General features: G+C 42.9%; 1 protein-coding gene across 4 annotated transcripts in view; it reads left to right on the forward strand.

The window, feature by feature from the left end:
* The window catches only part of LOC108238714 (growth factor receptor-bound protein 10), a 48,446-nt gene extending 33,274 nt beyond the window's left edge, over window positions 1-15,172 (forward strand). For 3 of the 4 annotated variants that reach the window (XM_025006936.2, XM_025006937.2, XM_037975890.1), the window contains 11 exons: window positions 3,105-3,220; window positions 5,642-5,716; window positions 7,240-7,377; window positions 7,608-7,718; window positions 9,982-10,080; window positions 10,229-10,306; window positions 11,389-11,505; window positions 12,466-12,532; window positions 12,610-12,697; window positions 12,907-13,000; window positions 14,674-14,820. In XM_025006936.2, coding sequence (XP_024862704.1) covers window positions 3,105-3,220; window positions 5,642-5,716; window positions 7,240-7,377; window positions 7,608-7,718; window positions 9,982-10,080; window positions 10,229-10,306; window positions 11,389-11,505; window positions 12,466-12,532; window positions 12,610-12,697; window positions 12,907-13,000; window positions 14,674-14,820 — 1,130 coding nt within the window. Of the gene's footprint in view, window positions 1-3,104; window positions 3,221-5,641; window positions 5,717-7,239; window positions 7,378-7,607; window positions 7,719-9,981; window positions 10,081-10,228; window positions 10,307-11,388; window positions 11,506-12,465; window positions 12,533-12,609; window positions 12,698-12,906; window positions 13,001-14,673 lie in introns of all 4 variants that reach the window. The other variant, XM_017420988.3, reaches the window with a different exon arrangement.
* Window positions 15,173-22,171: the final 6,999 nt, after the last annotated feature.

A 22,171-nucleotide genomic window follows, 5' to 3' on the forward strand; every position in this document is an offset into this window, starting at 1 on the left:
GGCCTGGACTAAAGCGTCATACCAGAGCTGCGAGGAGCCAATCGCGGGTCTCCGTCGGACGAGCCCCTAGCCTTCCTGACCAATCAATCTTTCTTTAACCTTCCACAGGAAATTCCCCTGGTTGTAGCCAGCACACTCTCGCAGGCGCGCACACAAACGGAGGCCAGACATTTTTCACCCCCGAAGTGCAGCCAGAAAGCTGTTTTTAGCACAAACAGCAACCACAGTGTCACCAAAATAAAGTACGCGTCTGTTTTAGAGAGCACGTGTTGTTTTGCTTCATTAAAGCGACACTTCTTCAAAAGTGAATGTAGGAAGGAGAATCCACAGAGCTGGAACATCCTGACATGATCGGTTTCTAATCTGCTTCGTACGCCCTCAAATTTCAGACACCCCCCCCCACACACACACACACACACACACACACAGAAAGCCATTGGACCACAGTGAGCAGGTTAGGCCTCTGTGAGCTCCTAATGTGTGCTCGTGTATTTGTCTGTGGCTTGTACTTTGCTTATGGCTTTGCTGCTCTCAGCAATCAGCCTAAACACATGACATCATCTTCCTGCAATGCCCCCCCCCACACACACCAGCTCCTCTCCACCTTCACCTCCTCCCTCCCTGCCTCGCAGTGCCTCTTCTTCTTCGCTGCCCCTCCTCATTCAACATCTCACCCCCCCTTTTCTCGTCTCTCAGTAACAGGTGGGTTTTCTTGCTGTGTCATTGTATGCAATAGTACAGCCAGGGATGCAGTGATAAATATAGAAGCAAAAACCTCCAGTGGTGACTGGGACAAAGGAGGACAGATAATCTGACTGTGAGTCAGTTCTGCTACGAGGTGTGGATTTTTTTCACAAATAAATCGGGTTAGCACTTCTGATCTTTCCTGTAGGGTGACGAGGGAACAAAAGGAGTAACGTTGTAACTTAACATCAAAGTTATTAGGCTACATGTTTAAGTTCCAGCAAATAAAAATTCATGCTTCCTGTTGTTGGAGGATAAGTTTCAAATGATTAAATACTAAAAAGTTTCTTTAGTGTAAATCTGCCATTGGCGTTAAGCTTAGATGGAGAATAGAAAAGGAAGAGAGAGAAAATTTATATTAAGTATAAGTGGAGAAGCTTGCCTATCACATTCGGGCCTTCTCTACCCATCCCACCTGCGCCGATAAAACAGGGTGCAGTCATGGAGGCAGTCACACACCCACAGGTGAAGGTGATTAAACTGTCCTCACAAACACACAGCCTGTTTCATTTGAAAACAAAGTTCATCTTTATGTTTATCGAGATGAACGTATTTGTGGTGAACGTTGTCCCTAGATGACCTCCTGTGTTTGTGTTTTCTGTAGCTTTTAGATAAGCTGAGGTCACGCCAGTTTTTTTGTTTTTTTTTGCCAGATTTGACCCACGGTTCCCCGTTGGGCAGAGTCTGCACTGGTTGGCTTGTTGGAACGTGAACCTGTCAGTGCGTGAGGGGAGCAGACCCGACCCGACCTCAGCTGCAGTCAGTCAGACATGTCTGAGTTTCCGGATGCCATCGTAGAGTGTGAACTGATAACAGACCCATCTGCAAACGCATGTTGCCAACAGCCAATGAAAGAGAGGCTGGGACACAGGGAATGGCGTCAGAGCATGACGGGAAGTAGCGGGAATATTGAAACGACGACGCCGAACAACGATTTAGGGCAGTGGTGTCCATGTTAGTTTACCCTTTAAACTGTCGCCCTCGCAAACGTTTGCAGGAGTGTTTGATACGGTAGTTTGTTTGAGGCGTCATGTAGTCTGTGATCCCTCAGCCGGCGTGGTTAAGTGTTCGATCTCCGGTCTCTCATTTGTTACACAAAAATCTGCTGAAACCTGTCTGTTACTGTCAACCTCAAGACCTGTAAAGACTCTGAAAGTTGTGTAGTGTTTTCCTCGGCTTTAAACAGCTGAAGTTCTCTGTCTCAAGTTCCACTCAGCCTTATCTCTCCCAAACTGAGCGTTTCCGTCTGCAGAACTTCCTGAACTGAGTCGAGTGTGTCGTTCCCAGTTTCCACTAACCAAACAGGTAGAACAAATCGAGGGTTGAAGGAGCTCCAAATGTTTGGGAGCTGGGTCTTTTCCTAACTAAGTCCATCATTTAATTGAGCGGCCGTCTTAAAAAGGCCACCAGTATGTATCAGAGTATCCACATCCACATGCTGCCGAAGGCTGCTGTTCTGCTTTAGCCACACCTTTAATGTACATCAACTAAAGAGTTGGCGAGTCCAGTGAAACGCCCACTGGCTACAGCTCCGGATCTGATTGGTCGATCAAGTCGTTTGTCAAAACCTGCGCTCTCGTTTGTTTTAGTGGTCTGAGGATACTGACAAAGATACAGAATACTCCGGGGGGGAGATATTTTCCTCAGAGACGCAACAATTTCTGTTTTAATTTATTTATTTATTTTCAGAACAAACCTTTCCAGTGTGCAATGCTCAAACAGATCAAAAAATCAAATCATTTATTAGTGTGCAGCATTATACAGGGTATTTAAAAGCACGTATCGTCATAAAAATACAACCAAAAATCACAACAAGTAAAAAAACAAACAAACATTAAATAAAGTCAAACACTAGGAGTGAAATAAGGTTTGTAGTTAGCCTTAAAAGTGTTTACATCAGGAGATCGAACAATATTCTCAAACTCCTGTTACACTGTTTTACTTTATTAGTTTAAAATAAATTATTTAACCTTTTTGTCTTCTAACAGTACCACAATGCAGTCCTTTAAATACATCTAAAAAGATAACAATAAACATTTATCTGCTACTGTATTCATTTATATTCATGTAGTTCTACAGTGTATGTATTTATTTGCCTTTAAAATCCAAATTTGTTCATGAAACTTTATTTCTGTGACATTTTTCATAAAACATGTGCAGCCCAAAGTGTTTTACTTATAACTCACCATACATTTACACAAATACTGTCAGGTTTCATCTATATCTATAAACTGCAGCTGTGTAGGTTGATTTTTAAAAACAAGAACGATGTTTGTCTCGGTCGTTATCTCGGAGGAAAGAAGCCCGAGCCGAACGCAGCTCAGGTGACTAACGCTGTCCGTCTGTCCGTCCTCCTGCAGAGAGATGTCTGGAGGACCACGAGCTGGTGGTTCAGGTTCAGGCCTCCATGAGCAGCGACAGTAAATTCCTCTTCAGGAAGAACTATGCCAAATATGAATTCTTCAGGAACCCCCTGGTGAGTCTCACGCATCCCTGAATTGACCTTTCTGTGACTGCTTTTGCTTAGCACGCAGCCTCTTGCACACCCAGCTAAACTCTCTCTCACACACACGCACACATGCTCATCCAGCGGGAGCTCACAACTTTTTTTTTTTTTTTCCCCCGTTCTTCATTTTTATATTGAAGCTGCTGAGGGGTAAAAATTAGGCTGACTTCTGCTGTTTAAAATGTCAAAGTTTGAGCCCTTAAACTCAGGCACGTCCCATTTCCAACTCTAAATCCTTCCCAGCTTTAAAAAGAAAAAGAAAAAACATTTATATTTTTTTTTTTTCCCCAAGCCCCGAGACAAAGAGTCCAGCTTGACTGGAGCTGACGTGTGAGGCCATTTTTTTCAGCGCAGCAGTCCTTTTAGCTGACGCTCCGGTCATCGTGTTGCATGCTCACGGATGTTGATGGATCAATCGGAACGTGCTGACGTTTGGTGTTGGGTTTCACCATCTTTAGGTCACTGTGTCAGCGTACCGTCAGTGGCTTACAGGCGCTGAACACACAGCTTCAGCTCCGGCTCATGAAGCTGCTGTGAAACACACACTTCTCTGGCGTGGCGCTGCAGGAACTCCACTGTCACGGACGTATTCAAGAAGTTTTAAAATGGATATAAGTGCAATACAAAATGCTGCTTTTAGTATGAATTTTATATTATTATTTTTATTTCCATCTGCCTCTTTGCTCCTAAATCCACTCATTTTTATGAATTTCTGCAGCTGTAATGATGTTGAGTTGTTGTCTCATGTTTATTGATATTTTATTGTTTTTAGACTCGCATTATTGCCTAAATGACACAATATTTGGATTAGTTTGTGTCAACGTGTTTCTGTCTTCAGAAATATTAGGAGAGGCAAAATAAATCAATCAATAATATTCTGTATCAGGCAGAAGTTTAAACTTATTTACAAAACAGCTCGTTTGATAGAATAAAAAAAATAGTAAATTATGTTTTCACTATTTGACTTTTTATTTCAACAGTGAATGATTTAAAATCCCTTTTTAAAGCTATACTTGATATTTTCAAAGTCATAAAAGCTGGGAAAAAGGGGAGACAGTGCTGTTTACTGCAAAATACAAAAAGAGGAGGAAACTGAGCATAAATAAGTATAAAAAAAGTAAGTTTTATTGTGTTCACGGTGACTGGGTTAATCTGCAAAAAGACAGGCTTCAGATGTTTAACATTTCACACAACATGGAGTGAAAATAATTAAGTTGTTCTAGTTTTGCACGACAAACCAAAGTATTTGACAAATAAAAGCTGCCTCTTTAAATGCTCTCTAGTTTAGGGATAGAAATATCTCTTGAATGGATATTTTGGTCTTTTTGCAGCGTTGCTCTGTGTGAAACTAATGAATCATAAATATCTAGTTAAAGGTTACTCCTAAAACCTTTTACACTTTTTCATAGACCTTTACAGCACCGTCAGCTTCTCAGCAGTTTTCTTGGTTCTTTACAAACACGAGTAGCTCGGACTAGCCTTTAGCTCATCAGTGCGGTCTGAGCGGACCCACTTTGAGCGTGAATTATGCCGTCATCAGACAAGTCTAATCTTCAACACCTTTAAAAACTTTACTCTTAGTGTTTGCATTAAGCAGTTATTTCAGTAGGAATATTATAAAAATGACCCCAGGCCGCACAGGAAGTGTTACAGCTAGCTGCTGCTGCTCACAAAGAATCACAGAGTTCCATGTAAATAACCGTGTATTGACAAACTGATGTAAAGGTTTATATAAAGTAGCATTCACGTGAATTTTTGAGACTGTAGCTGTTTTAAGATGACGGCGGCCGTCGTTGGTCGTGTCTGAGCTCAGATTAGCCGTTAGCTTCTGTTAGCGCTCATTTGTGAACTCTTTTTCCCAAAACTGAGGTTGTCAAAGAGCTGTCTACAACAGGTAAGATATTAATTGTTCAGAACTTTGACACAGAACGCGTCTCTTTGTGACGTGGGTCGTCCGGCGGCTCTGGCGTTGCGCCGACAAGGCATGCGTTGACACGTTAGTGGCGAGGTGATTCAGGTGTGTGTCAAAGCCAGCAGGTGACCTCAGCTCCGTGGTAATGAGCACAGTAAAACACCAGAGCGCTCGCCTCGGCATGTCAATCACGCTAAGAGTGGCGCTGCTGGCTAAAGGGGATTACATCACCCGGTGAGATCATACTGCATCTACTCCGAGACTCGAGTGCCCTCACCCTCCCCACCACTTTGTCTTTGAAACCTTCTGCTCATCACACACACACACACACACACACAGATGCACTTTGTAAAGAGAGATGCTTCCTCTCTCTGTGCTCGCACATGCACTAAGTGGTTTCAAGTGACTCGCTTCTTTCTTTGCCCTTTTCTCTCTCACTCATTGTTGCGATTTTTTTTTTCTTCCTTTTTTCCGTGCAGAACTTTTTTCCAGAGCATATGGTGGCTTGGTGTCACGAGTCTGATGGTTCAATCCCTCAAGCACAGCTCTTACAGGTGAGGAAATGGCTGACTGAAAGGTCACATGCATATTTTATTCAGTCACGCAGATGCCCTAAGACTTTGCTCCAGAGTTTAACTACCTTCAGACATACAGGGGTTGTATTTTCTTATGGTTCAGAATCAGTTAGCTCACGTGAGGAAGACTTATTAACACGAAGCCGTGAAAGTAAAGCTTGCTGTTGCTGTGAGCAGTCTTTTGAATAAAGCTGTTTAGCTGTTCGGTAATGTTATTTTCTCTGCTAGGATCTTATTCCATGTTGAGAATAGGATCCCTGCAGTAGATTATAGTGTGTTTAAGGATCAAAACAAACAAACAAGCATGAAAGAGCCGCGGAAGGTTTTGTTGATACAATTTCATTGAGTTTAAGACTGGTGCAGCAGTTCTGGTAATCTCTTACTTGAAACTCTGTCGGTCTGCTGGCACCAGCTGCAAGTCTGTTTATTTTATCAGCAGTACACGACACCACAGTGGCCAGTGAATCTTAAGGCACAAAGCCCAGACAGTGAGTTGGGATTTATTTAATCGCTTCCTCTTTAAATTTTGCACTCTGAAAACAAAGCTCCTGTAAGTAAAGCTACAACAAGTACAAATGTTGTTGTGCTCACACTTGTTGAGCACAAGTTCGGCTCTGTCACTGAAAAAACACGGCGGGTTGCAGAAGAATTGATCCCCTCTGTTTTATCGTACATCTTGGAATTTAATTGGATTTGAAGTTACAAACATGACTTCAGATTAATGAAGTGAAATGGGGAAACAAATATTTGAATAAATCTGAAAGGCGTATGTATTCACCCCTTCAGAGTCGGCACTTTGTATAGTCGTTTTTAGCCGTCATGTGTCTTCATCAACTTGGCACATCTGATCAAACCGCTCCTTCAGGTTGGATGGGCACCTTTTGAGTCCAACAACCTTTAAAACATAGTTTCTCACATTGGATTGAGGTCTGGGCTTTAACTGGGCTGAGTCAGTCCTCCTGAAACCTCCGGAGGGTTGCTTCAGCAGCGTGGTCCTGCCGGACGACGAACCTCCACCCAGAGTCTCAAATCTCAACAAGACTGAGGAGTTTCTCTGTTTCACTCCATCCATCTTTCCTTCGACTCAGACCGGTTTCCCAGTCCCATCCCCTCATCGTCATGCTGCCACCACCGTGCTTCACTGTGAGGATGGTTTTCTCAGCATGACGAGAGACGTCTGGTTTGAGCCAAACGTGTTTTATTTGTTGGTCTCCTCTGACAACTGCACCTTGTCTCACAATCCAAACATCCAACTATTTAAAAAGGTGTGAAATCTTTGTAAATCTGCCCTTTAATCTTCGGTGTCCTGTCTTTATTTAAACCCTGTGTCCCTTTTATACAGGACTTTTATTACATTTTATACAGATATTTAAAACTAGAGCAATATAATTTAAAATAAAGTCTTTCTGTACGATTGTCTGGATTGATCTCGGTCTTTTCTAAGTGGTGCTCTGCTCACAGGAATGTGCCTCATTTTATTGTTTTGTTCTTATTTTTCCTAGAACTTTCTAAACTCCAGCAGCTGTCCTGAGATCCAAGGTTATCTTTATGTGAAGGAGCCTGGAAGAAAGTCCTGGAAGAAGCTCTACATGTTGCTGCGCCGCTCCGGCCTCTATTACTCAACTAAAGGAACATCCAAGGTGGAAAATTAGAAATGATGGCTGTTTTATTTCTGTAACAAATGCGAAGGAAACTCAGCTGCTAGTTTAGCACTTAGTCTTGAAAGAGTCTTAAAAAAGTTATTAAAACTTCTAGCTTATTATTAGAAGTCCTTTTGAACAGATTTTAAGCCTCAGAGGTTTAAACAGTTTGTAATTTTGGCCTCATTTTGTAGCTGACACTCGTTTCTCCATCTTTTACTACCGAACAGGAACCCAGACACCTGCAGCTGCTCTCAGATCTGGAGGACAGCAACATCTTCACCATCATCACAGGCAGGAAACTGCACAATGCTCCCACAGAATACCAGTTCTGCATCAAGGTAAGACATGCAAGCGGAGTAAATCGGTCACTTTATCCAAACATCTGATCTGACAGACTGACTAAAATCATTTTTACTTTTTATTTCGGTAAATAAAATAGATCTGAGTAAATTCAATACACGGTGGAATTTCCTTAAGTAGTTTTGAAGCTTGAGGCATGTATTTTACCCAGGATCTTTATTAAAAATCACTTCATGACAGAGGAGCCTGCTCCATCTTTACTCCCATTACATTATATGTGTGTGTGTGTGTGTGTGTGCCCGTTTAAACCCAGTCTCTACACTGTCTCCAACTCCAAACATTATCTGTGGCGGATCACCTGCTGATTTAGGATAAGGCTGCTCAACCGTTGTTATGTGATTTACCTGGCTGTAGGTGGTGTGTGTGTGTGTGTATGTGTATGTGTGTTGGCATGGCAAAATAAATTCATCTGCAGAGGTTGCATTTAAAAGAGACATTTTAAAATGCTCTCTTCCACCTGTAGACTCAATTTTGTTGGGCCGTGTTTTTGTGGTAAAAGAGCTATCTTGTACAGTTCTAGTTTATTAAAAGATTTCACTTCAAACCCTGAGGAAGATGTCAGCAGGAAATTAAAGGGAACTTCAAACCATTTTGGAGCGAGGTTCTGTGGAATAGTTATGAACAGTTAATATCTTACCTGTTGTAGATAGGTCTTTGAACAACCTCAGTGAGAAGAAACTGTTTAATTCTGACAGGGCTGATGAGCAAATGGCTAGTCTGAACACAGCCGGGACTAAAGTGGATTAAAACTTCTCCAATCCCCTGGTTCAGTGGTGTCCGATCCTGGTCCTGGAGGGCCACCATCCTGCATGTCTTAGTTGTTTCTCTGCTCCTCAGCAGGTCTTCAAGTTCTGCAGGAGCTTGATCATCACTCAGTCATGTGTCAAATGGTAAAAAGACTGTAGTTATATGGCAACTTTCTAACCAACCAGGCTTTACAACACAATCTGTCCTCATTTCCCCATCCACACACACATTCATATAACACTCTACAAAGTTAATCATTCTGTAGAGTCTAATCAGTGCTTTATAACAATAGAGGACATCGGAGGCAACGAGGGGTTCAGGGTCTTGCTCACGTGACTGCTGCCAGGAATCGAACCTCCGACTCGCTCATTGGAGGACGACTGCTCTAACCACTGATCCACAGCCACCCAAAAGCAGAGAAACACCTAAAACATGCAGGATGGTGGCCCTCCAGGACCAGAATTGAACACCACTGTTCTAACAGTTCATGCATCTGCTATTCAAATCTTTATATCGCCATCAGTTTTTAATTTGGGTATTTTGGCAGAAATATTACGAAATTCCTGCCAGATTTAACCCCAGGCTGCACTGGAAGTGCCACAGCTAGCTGCTGCTGCTATTTGCGGTGTAAGATGGCATCACACCCTTTGGTTTTAGCTGTGTTCAGATTTATTAATTTGTCAGCCCAGTTAGCCCTAAACTCTGTTCAGAACCGGCCCACAACAAGTGAAATGTTGTTCTGTGTAAATGTTAATAAGAATCAGAAATACTCCTTTAAGGCAACCATGTCTCAATTCATCTGCCATACACTGGCTTATATATGGACTCAGGTTTAAGGACTAAATTTAAAAGTAGAACACTGAATTTTATCTTTCTTCTGGGAAAAACAATAAAGAACGGTATACAGAAGTGAGATTTTCTAGTAGAAGATAAAACTACACACTGGAGCACTTTTGATAAGCTGTATTTAACTTCAGGTGTAGCAAAACAGTTTGAACCTCTCACTTTTATGGTTCAGTGAAAACAGATTTATTTGAATAAGAAAGAAGAAGCTGGTTTCTTTCAGTTCTCAGCTATAAGTTTAATGCAGTTTTCCTCTGGAAGTGGGATTGGCTCAAAAAACAAGATATTTTCAAACCACAGGAACCCAAACAAAGTGCCAGACTTGTGTTTGATTGGGATCTTTTTAGATTAGTAAAGCCCTCAGAGAAAAAGAAAGTGTTATCAGGCACAGAAACGGTGAAAATGTTTCTTTTAAAAGGATCATTTGTAGTTCTTGTGTCTTTTTAAGAACATTAAAGGGAAACAAAGAGTTGCTGGAACAAACGAAGCAGCTTTGAATAAATGTGAACCAACAGTGGTTGCGTTCTGCTTCTTCATTTTTCGATGCAGTTGAAGGTGAAGTTTAGACCACAAAAAGACGCCTAATTGTGCTCATCAAGATGTGTTTGTCTTTAATTGAACCCCCCGCTGTGTCCATTGTCTGGTCGACAGCCCAATAAAGGGAGGAGTGACTGTAAGGAGCTGAAGATGCTGTGTGCAGAGGACGAACAGAGCAGGACCTGCTGGATGACGGCCTTCAGACTGCTCAAAGTAAAGTTTTAATTGTTGCCTTTATGTCACACATTTGTTGCTAATTGGCTTTTATTCCAGCATTTAATAGTAATAAAAAAATGCATTTTCTAGAAATGATCAGCCAGCACATGAAACCTTGACTTAAAGCCGTCTCCTCTCTCCTCAGTTTGGGATAGTGCTGTATCAGAACTACAATGTGCCGCAACAGAGGAAGTCGGCCAACTCCACTTTCTCTGCGCCTGTGGTGAGGATCTTTTCTCTGTCGCCTTGTTTCAGCTCAGCTAAAACCAATCCACACCAACCCGATCCCTTCGTGGCCGCCATGTTTCTTGGTTTTAATTTTCATCAGGAGAAAAAACTAAAACACTGAAGGAAATTTTAGAGGCTGCCAAAGCAGCTACTACCCGACTTTTGTCAAAATGACGTTGCTCTTCTCCGAAAATTTACATTTTTGTTTTTGAATTTTGTCAAACTACCAAAACTCGTAGCACTCTGTTCCCTGTTGAGATATTCGTTTTGATGTAGTTGTTTGGTACCAGGGACTCAGAAATTGTGACAAAACTGGATGAACAGTGTGTTGCATTAGGTGCTTTGAAGCCCTCTTAATTAAAACCACCGGTGCTTATTTTCCTTTTTGTAACAAGGATTTATGTGGTCAAACAAACGTCCCCCAGCATCATCTTATCCCTGAGTAGATTTATATAAAGCTAACACACACGTGCACATGTTTAAGGCTACACATAACTCCCTCACATCCTAAAGAGCTGAGAAAAGGTGTTACAAGCTCCTTATGAAAGATCGTAAAGTAAATAAAGTCACAACAATCTATACAAACTTTGTACTTAAACTTTAGATTTGAACAATGAGACCTGCAGCTTAGGTTACGTTTAGTATCAAATGAAGAAATGTACTTTTTTGGAAGCCATTTAGAGTTTTTTATTAGTTTTATGTTCATTTCAAACATTGAAAATCAGGAATTTAAAAGAGAAAAGAAAGAATAACAATAAATCTGTCGTCCCCCCAAAAAGTCTGAACTCCGGTTTAGTATTTTTCTTTATAGGTCAAGTGATAAATGATGTGTGTTGACCAGAAAAGCTGCAGAACATTCTTAAAAAACGTAAAATGTGAACGTATCATTAAAGACGCGCTCACACATGGCTCTGCCTCCGTTTGAAGCCGAGAGGCTCGTGCTTCTCCTCAGAGGAGCGGCTGTGGATTGACTTAACTGGGTCTGTGTGCAGACAGGATTTGTCATGCTCCAGTGACTGCGTCTGGCTTGTTTGACCTCTGACCCGTGTCAATCCCCCCCCTCGCCCCTCCCAACAGCGGAGCGTATCTGAGAACTCCCTGGTTGCCATGGACTTCTCGGGACGAACTGGCCGCGTCATCGACAACCCGGTGGAGGCTCAGAGCGCCGCCCTGGAGGAGGGACAGACCTGGAGGGTGAGAAAATACGAACCAGGACTTTTCTCCATCTTTCACGCTATTTCACGTTTCGGTTTATCATTTTTGCACGAGTACCCCTTTCTCCCTTCTTCACGTTGTCCCGATGGGCCATTTCTTCATTTGTAATTCATGTTTTTATCTCTTTGAAACGCCTAAGGCTAAACATGCCGCTGGCGATCATTTTTTAACTTAGTGAAATGTCTGTAGATGTTTTCAAGACTCAGTGTTTCACAACCCAGAGTGCAGCCCAAACCCAAACACTGGGAACTACTGTGAAAGTATTAAAAGTTTAATATTTTATATATAACTAACGAATGAGGGGAAAAAACAAAACTATTTATTAAGCAAAACAAAAAGCTGTAGCAAAAGAAGGACTCCACACCTCTGAGATTCTTTAATCTTAAAATGAAGATATTTTTTAAAACCAAGCAAGCCAAAAAATAAATAATAAAATGATGTTATTTTCTCAGTTTTGAGCTGACAGGGAGTCCAGCCTCTCAATTACATACTGTCAGGAATAATAGAGGGGAAATGGCTCATCATATGTCCTCTGGAGACGAAAGGTTTCAGTCCTACCTGGCCAGATAAGATGGTTTTACTTACCTGGGGTGTACCTCAGTTCTGGGCTTGTTTTTCTTTTTCACATGGAGTAGACCCTTGAGAAATCCATATGTGTTTTTCACTGATGTGCAAACATTTCTCTAATCCAACTTCCCCTGAATCTAAAAAAAAAAAAATCACCAGGTTCTTTAAAACCTGTTCTTAATTCTCCAAATGGCATCAAACCAATAAAACATCAGCTTACTGAGGTGTTGCGTTTAGATGTTCCTAACTTAAATTTGATTTAATGTGGACATTCTTGACCTTCTAACCTTCTTTATTTGTTTGTAAAAAGTGTTAAGCCTGTCCTTCGTCTCGCCTTCACGCTGACAGTGTCTCAATGTTTTCTCCCCACAGAAAAGGACCCACCGCATAAATGTCCTGGGCAGCCCGAGCCCCTTGCACCCGCCCTCTCTGAGCTCAGGTACTCCCACCTAAACCGGAGCCGGGCCGACTGATGCACTCGTGCTGCGTGGTTCTAAATAAATGCTTTATTTGCAGTGATCCACAGGACCCAGGTGTGGTTCCACGGTCGCATCATGAGAGAGGAAGCACACAAAATGATCATACAACAAGGTCAAGTTGATGGGTGAGTGGGGAAAAGTTTGCAAATTTCATTTTATTTATAGCATCTGTTGTAATAAGCAGGGTACTGAATGGTTTTTCTCATTGCAGCATCAAATTTAAACCTTTGCTTGGCAAATTGACATGGTTCCTCACTCATTTTGAGCATTGTGTGAAAATCACAGCACTGAAACCTTTTTTCTCTGTGCTTGTTTTGTTTTATTATTATTTCAGTCTGTTCCTGGTGCGGGACAGTCAGAGTAATCCCAAGGCGTTTGTGCTCACCTTGTGCCACCATCAGAAGATCAAGCACTTCCAGATCCTGCCGGTCAGTAACTCATACAACAACTTACTGCGTGTATCTCACAGTCTTTGCTTAGATCTCCTACCAGAAACGTAGTCAGAATCTGCAAAATCTCTGTCACTTACTGACAAAAAAGCGAAGGCGGAAACTGAATGCGTTAGGTCTTGTGACTGTACTGCATTGATTCTAATATCAGATGAAAACAATAAAAGGAGTTGGCGGTACGAGCACTCGGCCGGTCCCTTCTCCGTAGGGCGTGGTGCCCCCTCGAAGGCTCTGGATGCAAACATCGATTCAGTGCAGAACGGTCATACGTCTATCCTCTCCTGTGGCAAGTCGTTGTGACCGGCTCTCCATTTGTGGCAGATCGACTTGGAATCAGAGTCAATCCCAGAGTTGATCCCACATGTTTAATTGGGGAAGGATTAGGGGGCCTGGCAGGTCCAGAGGAGCACCTCAGCATGAGCCTGTCGACTTATGCCCTCTGGTGCTCGTTCTAGACTCGTCCACGCTCTGCAAAACATCCATACGCAGGATGTCACTGATGATGTGCTGTGGTGTCAGGGTTCCCCAAATCTGAAGTCGTACCCTAAGACTCTCCACACCACAGTGCCAGGAGAAACACTGGTGTGCTTATATAACATCTGTAGGATTGGTCCTCTTCTTTATGTGCACATGATGGTCCTTCATGGTTAGATAAAACTGAAACATGTTGCTGAACATGATACAACTCCACTCATCATCAGGCTGTGCAGATCCTTAAATTTGTAATTAAGATTTCAGCTTTTGCTCCAATTGATCATAAAACTAGTATAATTGACAAAAAATGATCATTATTAAAAATACTCTGTCATAGTCTGCTATACATGTGAGCTGAAACCCTGAAACCTGCCACCTCTCTGTGGGAGACACAACATTTACCACAAAGTTTAAACAGAACAATGTCTGTGATTTAGGAGAACAACTTTCCTGTTAGTTTGGTCGGTACACGAACGACCGAGAACACATGAGGTAATTATGTCCTGGGCCATGGCGACGCTCTTCCTCATGAAAACACGACAGGAGAAAAGAAATGTGACTTCATTCGACTTTGTAGCTTTATGCTCGGAGTCAGATATTCAGCAAACGAAAATAAAACTACAGCCATTTAGGTGAAGTGTTTCTAACTCAGTTAAAGTCTGTTAAACTCTGCATTTAAAGAGCTGGAAGCTGCTGCAGAACCTCAGAGGAAAATGAGCTGCCGTCAACAAAAACATCAGCTACTAAAGGTTAAAGGTTAAAAAATGTGGTTACAGCGTAAAGCGTGAAATTTAGGAAAATAAAACTGTGGGAAAAAACAGATTTCATAGGAAGTAATATAATGGAAGCTCATATTGCTGATTTTCTTTATTTGTGTTTATTATTTTAGACAGTAGACTACATCTGAATAAATACTTTTAGTCCATTTAAGGGAAGCTTGACAGGAAGGAAAAATTCACCTTCAGCGCAGTTTGTTGCTCTTTTAAGTGCAAAAAAAAAAGCAATAAATCCGAACTCGGCAAGTATTCATTTTTAATAACTGTGATGAGGATTTTCCTTCCATAATCCCGCAGCCTTATCGTGGGTTTGTTTTTGGAACGAGAGGTTCGGTCGTTAGAGTTTTGCAGAAACGTCTAACTTGTCTGTCGTCTCTCCTCCCGCCGGCTCGGACCCTGAAGTGCGAGGAGGACGGTCAGGTGTTCTTCAGCCTCGACGACGGCGCCACCAAGTTCACCGACCTGATCCACCTGGTGGAGTTCTACCAGCTCAACAGAGGAGTGCTGCCCTGCAAGCTCAAACACCCCTGCACCGCCGTGGCCTTGTGACACTCCACCCACCTGACACCACCCCCGATTTTTTTTTTTGCACACCTCTTACCCTGAGATCCCTCCACAACCTTTCCCCCTTTGCCCCGCCCCTCCCTCTCCCTAACCTACACAGTGGGGTTGAGGAGATGGAGAAAAGCAACGCTGTGATTTTGGGATGTAACCAGCCGACCGGGAGTCGATCTATCGCTTTTCTCCGCCTGCTGTGTTCGGATGTCTGAACGAGGACCATTTCGGGTTGCGGACCCAGCGGCTGTCCAGCTCCTGTGACGGCGTCGTGGAGATCGGCTGGCTTTGGCATCGCCATGCTGACCCCCGAGAAACGCCATTCGCCTGAAAAAACAAAACAAAACACAAGACCACTAAAGTGACATCCTAACAGCAGGAGGGCTGCGGGCCTTTTGGATGGATCCCTCCCCCTCCGAGTCCCTTATCCTCCAACCCCAAATCTCGCCCCACCTCTCCAGGCGTGATAAGCTGTGGCGCCCACCCCCCCCTCGCTCCCTGAGGCGGGCAGGGAGCGCCACCTTCTGACTTCCTCACTGATCATCAGGGATGGACGGGAACCTCTACGGGTCCTATCAAACTTGATCCTGGAGTTTCTCAACCTGTGCAGTCCAGTCTGGATAAGCTGACACCCCCATCAACTCCCTTTTTTTTTTTTTTTTTTTTTTCAAAGTGGGGCTCGACGCAGACGTCTCTGCTGCGTCCCGACCCACAATCCACCCACCCCCCACCCTCCGGTGCAACCCCGATTCCCACCTCCACAAAAGCTCAAACCAGTTGGGAGAGAAAGGAAGTGGCTGAGAGCGCGGCGAGCAGAGCAGTGGCGAGGGTTGGCTGAAAGGACAGAGGAATGTTTATGAGGAAGGCTGTAACACGCCTCTCTTGTAGAGTTGATTACTTGATGTCATTTAATGCTGTTTTATTAATGTTGATTCAATGCAGAACTAGTTTTGCACTCCTGGGCGGATAGACGACAGCAATCTAGCTAAAAGAAGCTGCCTCCTCTTCCTCCTTCCACGCCCTTTCTGAAAAGCACGAGTCGCGCGTCGCCGTTTTCCTGCAGCAGCTCCGAGCGGACGTCCAGCCGCCGGCGCCGTGCCTCTCAGAAAGGTTGAGGAACGTCTCGATGAATGAATGTGCTCCTGAACCAGCTGCAGCGCCTCCAAGATTGTGAGGAAGAGGAGGAAGACTAAACACCTGAACGCGTGTGTCCACCCCCCAAGCTTCTACCATTTTTTTTTTTTTTTTTTTAATGGAAAGGGTTATATTTGTTGGTGAATTTGTCTCTGACTGTCGTTTTCTTTTCCCGAGTCTGATCTGAGTTCAGTGCTTGCACATCTGAATCATCCTGATATCGGTCGGAGCTGACGCGTTCGGACTCCGACCATTTTTTTTTTTTTTTTTTAATGGAAAGGGTTATATTTGTTGGTGAATTTGTCTCTGACTGTCGTTTTCTTTTCCCGAGTCTGATCTGAGTTCAGTGCTTGCACATCTGAATCATCCTGATATCGGTCGGAGCTGACGCGTTCGGACTCCGACCACTGTCCCCTCCTACAGAGCAACAAAAGCACTCTCGTAACTTTTTTTTTTTCTTTTCTCTCTTTTCTTGTTTTAAATATGGAGTTTAAACAAATGACTTGAAATGTGAAATCAGTGAACGGTGCACCAACGGCACCGACTGAGCTTCACTTGCCTTAAGTGAAATGATGATGATGATGATGATGATGATGAGCCATGTGTATGAAATTGAAGAAGCTATCTTAAAAATGCACATACCGTGAGACATTTCTGATTTGAAGGGGATGGAAGGACACAGTGATAGGAACCAATCTGTTGAATGACGCCAGATTTTTGGGAAATATTTGCTTTCTTGTGCCACTTTTATGAACTGTATGCTAAATATGGAGCTACTTAATGTACTTTTATGAAACAATCTGAGATTAAAAGGGTCAATTTACAATTTAGACAGTTAGTAAAACCAAAACTTGACTTATTTTTGTTTTTTTTTTCCAGATTTTAATTCGATACTTCAGTCCCACAAGCTGACAGCTAGTCTGAGTCCTAAACGTCTCATGGCGGTTCGTACAAATATTATTTTATAAACCTGTTACTCTGCGATTATTTACTCCGTAGTTTGTTACCAATAATGATCCAGGTGAGATACAGAAACCAAATCTATTCCATGAGCTCAGATGGAGCAACTATCCGATGGTAAAATCTGTCCGTGTCAAAAAAATTATTTGCTTCTTTTTACATCAAATATTTTCTAATCCACGTCACTGAAGGTGCTTTTTCCCCCCTAATACGTGTTTTTCTTGGATCGTTATCAGTAACAAACAGAACGACAGTCTTCAGTGTAAAGAACCGCGGATCTCTTTGAAAAGGCTGCAAAACTTCGGCGTAAAGGTTTATAAAACAGCGCTAGCTCAGACTAGCCTTCAGCTTCTCCACGCTGAGGCTGACACACCTCGAACATAACCTCGCCACAGAATTTCACGTTCGAGTATCCTATCAGAGTACAACTTCATTCGATCTTTAGACGTGTTTAATAAAATGTGGTTTGATGATCGGATCCAACCTGGCGAAGTGAAGCCGTTTCTTTTGGTTTTCTTGTAAATGCACTTTCTTATAGAGTCTTCACCTTCATGTGAATTTGACTGTTTGACTCCTCAAGTTGTTGATTCTTTTCCTTTTTTTCTTGTAATTTTGAAGTTACAGAGCTCTGTATTTTCTTGTTTTTTTTTATTCTGTGCTAAGCTAAGCTAGCTGGCTGTGAGCAGCTTCATATTTAGCATGCCAACAAGTTTAAGTCTTTAACTTTGGATTTAGTTCTCCAGAGTTTTTATAAGGATCAAGGTAAACCTTTTAACTGTGTCAGATAATCTAAATAAAAGACGTGAGAGTGGGTGTGTTTCCGTGCACAGCAGGATTCTGATATTACCCTCTGTTTCTGGACGATTTGGAGCTGAAAAACTTGGAGCCATAAATAAAAGCATAAAAGCTTATCTTGAACTATATCAAATGGTTCAGTTTGAAAGAGTTTACTCCAGTGGTTTTCCAGATATGAGTAAACTTTTGCAGTGTAAACAACATTAGGCTGGTCGTAGTTTATTAAAGTGAACAAACATGGCCGATAAGTTTAAGGTTTGACCCATTTTCTGCTCTTTCTGCAGCTAAACAAACATGTGGGGGTCTAATTTTGGATTTAAGGACACATTAACCAGAGAAAATCCTGTTTCAGAGTTTGTTAGTCAGTGTTTTCTCTGTAACGAGTACCTTTCACCAGCCGGCGACTCGGCGGCTCACTCAGCTGTAAAAGGACTTTAACACCAGAAGAAGATCTGAGGCGTACTCGGTGAGCTGCCCCTTCAGGGGATGATGTTGAACCTGAACTGAGCTACTCCTGATACTTGATTTGACCTGTCAGGTTTCCAGATGACGCTGAATGCACCATGAGCTGCTCTGCAAGGTTTGTGCAGAATAGGAAAAAATCTGAGGCAAGCCTCGTGTTTTGAGGGATGTAGACGTCTTAAAGGCTTTGGAAGCCTGCAAACATCCCAGGGAGAGACGATACTAAGACCTGTGCTCTTTAACACATGAGGATTCTGAATGAACACATGCAGCTCATGTAAACACCATAATTGGACCTATTTAGGATGGGGTAGATATATGGAATATTGCTGTGCAAGTAAACACTCTGTCGTCGTCTCCCTCTAAACAAGAAAGCAGTTTTTTTTTTTCCCAAAAACTCTGCGACCTTTAAGCTAACAGTCCGATTGAACAGTGTTTACAGAGCAGGTGTTGCTGAGGTGACTGAAAGTGGAACAGATGTTTTCAAGAGCTTCATAGGATTTTGATTTTTGTTTTCTTTGCGTCCGTGCTGAACATCAGTGGTGTCAGTGCCATACAATCAAGCACTATAAGCTCCCCCCTCCCCCCCTCCTTAAACCTGAACTAAAAACACAAACAGGTGGCTGTCCTGCTCACTTTCAGCATTATCAGTTGTTCAAACTTTTGATTATTCTATTACCTCCAATAGCCTCCTTTTAAAACCGTTTTCAGTAGATTTATTTTCTAGGTTTTAATGTAATGATCAGACAAAAGGAAACCATAACTCCCCTTTTATTTTTTTACTTTTAAGGAAAGATTTGTTCGTTGGATTATGGTGGTCAGAGGTTGGCCTGTGTGTGAGGAAATGAAGCTAAAATTCTGCAAAACGCTCTAAAATGAAAAGTAACCCGTAGGATAGAAAATAGAGATGATCAGAGTTGAAACCATCGTAAGGAAATGTAGCATTCTGGTTTCATTTAACTTCAGCTCTGTTTGGTTTTTATTCTCTTTCGCCTCGGAGGACGGCACTGTGACAGAGAAGAGCGGCGCCGAAACTCCACTCAACCGTCCCGAGTTTTTGATGTTCGGGGGAAGTCTTTTAGTCTTTTAGATTCCACAAAAAACCAGGAAGTCCTGCCTTAAGGGGATATTTCAGCCGTTTCGAACTGCAGCTTTGTGGAAAACTTATAGAGAATGAATATCTTACCTGTTGGAAGCAGCTCTTTGAGTCACTTCAGTTTGGAGCTGAATTCTGACCAAACGGATGAGCTAAAGGCTAGTCTAAATGCAGCTGGGACAAAAGTGGATTTCTGCCAGCCTCATAGGCCTTCACACCGCTGTCTGCATTGAATTCTGTTACTTCTCAGTGCAGGTAACTGCAGTAGCAGCTAGCAGTAGCACAGCCCACAGCGGCGCAAAGCAGAACCGAGTTGTTCCAAGATGGCAGCGATGCCCTTCGGGCGTGGCTCCCCTTCAGACCCGACCCGTCTCCAGAACAAGCCCGGTCTTTTTGTAGCAGTGTAACGTCACCGTCACATTCAGAGCACATGAAATCCCTGCGGGTGACGTGCTACAGCTAGCTGCTGCTGCTTGAGCTTGTGTATAACATTAAAATTGTAGGCACCACCGCCTTATAGGAGTCCCTTATAAATATGGATTAAGTTCTGAACTTTTATTTAATTTCTTCATTTAGATTTTAAACATTTCACATTTGTCATTAAGCTACCACCATGAAAGCACGACATGTGTCTGTAGATGGCTTGTTTTGTCGTCTAAAATCTTAGTTTAAACTGTAAACCAAGCAGCAAGTTACTTTTACTTTAATGACTAAAAGTTAAGCACTTTATTTTGTCGAATCCTGAGCCCCCTTCAGTGTGTGAACAGTGCTTTATAAACTGTTGGTAATGCTTTAACAAACTCACGAGTAACCCGTTAAATCCTTTATAAAGGGACTCTTACTCTGAAGGGGGCCAAATTAGGTTTAAATCAATGTTTGGAGAAACTGTCGGCGCTGTAAAGACCCAGAAAACAGACTAGCCATCAGCTCATCAGACCGGTCAGATTTCAACTTTTTGTTCCCCAAGCTGAGGCCGTTCAAGGAGCTATCTACAACAGGTAAGATGTTGTTTCTTCATAAAATGGAACGTCCTCGTAATCTGACCTGAGGATCGTTTCCTTGTTGTCAGTAACCGTGAAGGAGGAAGTGCCACGCAGCAGTGTGGTTAAGCTTCACCCTTCAGTCCTAAGTCACTGACCTCCCGCTCTGCGCTCCACCGGTCAGGGCAGACCCTCTCCACAGACTGGATCGTGCTCGAACCGCCTCTCTCCCCCATCTGTGTCCAGCCTGTAAGCTACAAGTGTGTGTGTGTTTATACAGTGGCCAGACTGTTATACCCTCTTTAAGGTCGAGGTGGGTCAGAGCTCAGCTGGAAGTTTTCCCAACATTCCCAGTCGTCCTCTGAGGACCTTCAGTCACAGAGGGACACCTTTAGAGACAAAATGGCCGTCCTCCGCCCTTCCTAATCACTGTGCTGCGATGCAAACCTTTAGGAAACTCCAATCGTTTGAATCTACCAGTAGAAGGTGTCGCCTGTTAAGTATGTGAAGCTACGGAAAAAGAAGTAGATCTAACACTGTATGTAGGTCACAGATCACTATGTAAGCGGTGTTATGCTTTTGCTCATAATGCCACAAATAAGACTGATTTTTGTCCTTTTTTCTTTCAGTAACTGATTGTGTTGTGTTGACAATGTTTGTGGCCAGAAGTATTAAGTTCAACTTTGATCTCATAAAATATAAAGAAAAATCAACAAACTGGATTTTTGACACGCGTCAAATCTCTGAACGTCACCTGTGCGTATAAAAGCTGACGGGGCCTTGGTTTGAAAACGTCCCCCTCTCCGCCCGCCTCTGGTTAATGTTTGCAGCCGGGGGGGGCTTTTCAATTGGAGACTGTTGGGATCTCTGCAGTAGCTTTCGTGCACCACATGTAGTGCAAGTTATACGCCGTAGCTCCGACGGATTTAGCTTTTCTTTATGTCCGTAGACGCCCAACTTCCAGGTGCGTATCTAATTTTCCACATTCTGTCCGTCTTAACCAAACCTTGCAGCAGCAGGAGTCCGTCCAGCCGCTGACTGAGTGACCTGTGACCGCAGCGTTGGGTAGGAAACGCGGCTTCTGTGTCTCAGCGTTCAGGTCGAAGTCGTCATAAGCTGAAGTCTAATCAACATTTCAGGGAAAGAAAAAAAAAAAAAAAAAAGAGCAAACGAACCATAATCATCGCCACGTAACCCACTCTTCGCTTTGCTTCATTCTGTCTCTTCTGGATCTTCATTGTATCCTGTTCAGGTATTTTTGTACAAATAAGGGACTGATATATTCTCTGTTTATTGGAAATTAGAATAAAAAGACAAAGTTGCTATAAACCAAACCCAGCTGGACCTCTGATGTGTTACTGACTCCACAGCAGGTTCCATCGGATCACCCGCCCCGAAGAAAAGGTGAGTGAACGTGTAACTACAGCTAATCACCCTTACCCGGCACTAAAATATCTCTAACTCGGACAATTTTACAGCTGCCGAGCTAAAACTGGGTGTGGTAGTAGCTGAGAGTCCTCCCCAACACACAGTCTGAGTGCGAGAGCTTTGTGTAAAACAGCAAAAACAGGTGTTAGAATAACTTTTTTGCCATTTTCTGAACATTCACAAACTCATTAAAGAGTTTAGAGCACTTTGCTACAAATATTTAAAGTTTCTAAACTCGGTTTTTCGGTTTTTAATCCAATTTTTGGAGAATATCACCAATCACGTGAATACCTGAATGTTGCTTTGAACACCTCAGACTGGAGGAAGCCATCTCTCCTGGCCCCTGGACACAGAGGAACGAGCACGGCGGTGGCAGAATCACGCTGAGGGGTGGTCGGTCCTGACTGAACGGACAGAATGGTTATTTAACGCGAGGCCGAGGACAACTCCTCGCCGTCACAACCACAGAAAACAAGCAGCAGCGCGCGCG

The sequence above is a fragment of the Kryptolebias marmoratus genome, linkage group LG5 (genome assembly GCF_001649575.2).
Source record: "Kryptolebias marmoratus isolate JLee-2015 linkage group LG5, ASM164957v2, whole genome shotgun sequence".
In the NCBI taxonomy this organism is placed as follows: domain Eukaryota; kingdom Metazoa; phylum Chordata; class Actinopteri; order Cyprinodontiformes; family Rivulidae; genus Kryptolebias; species Kryptolebias marmoratus.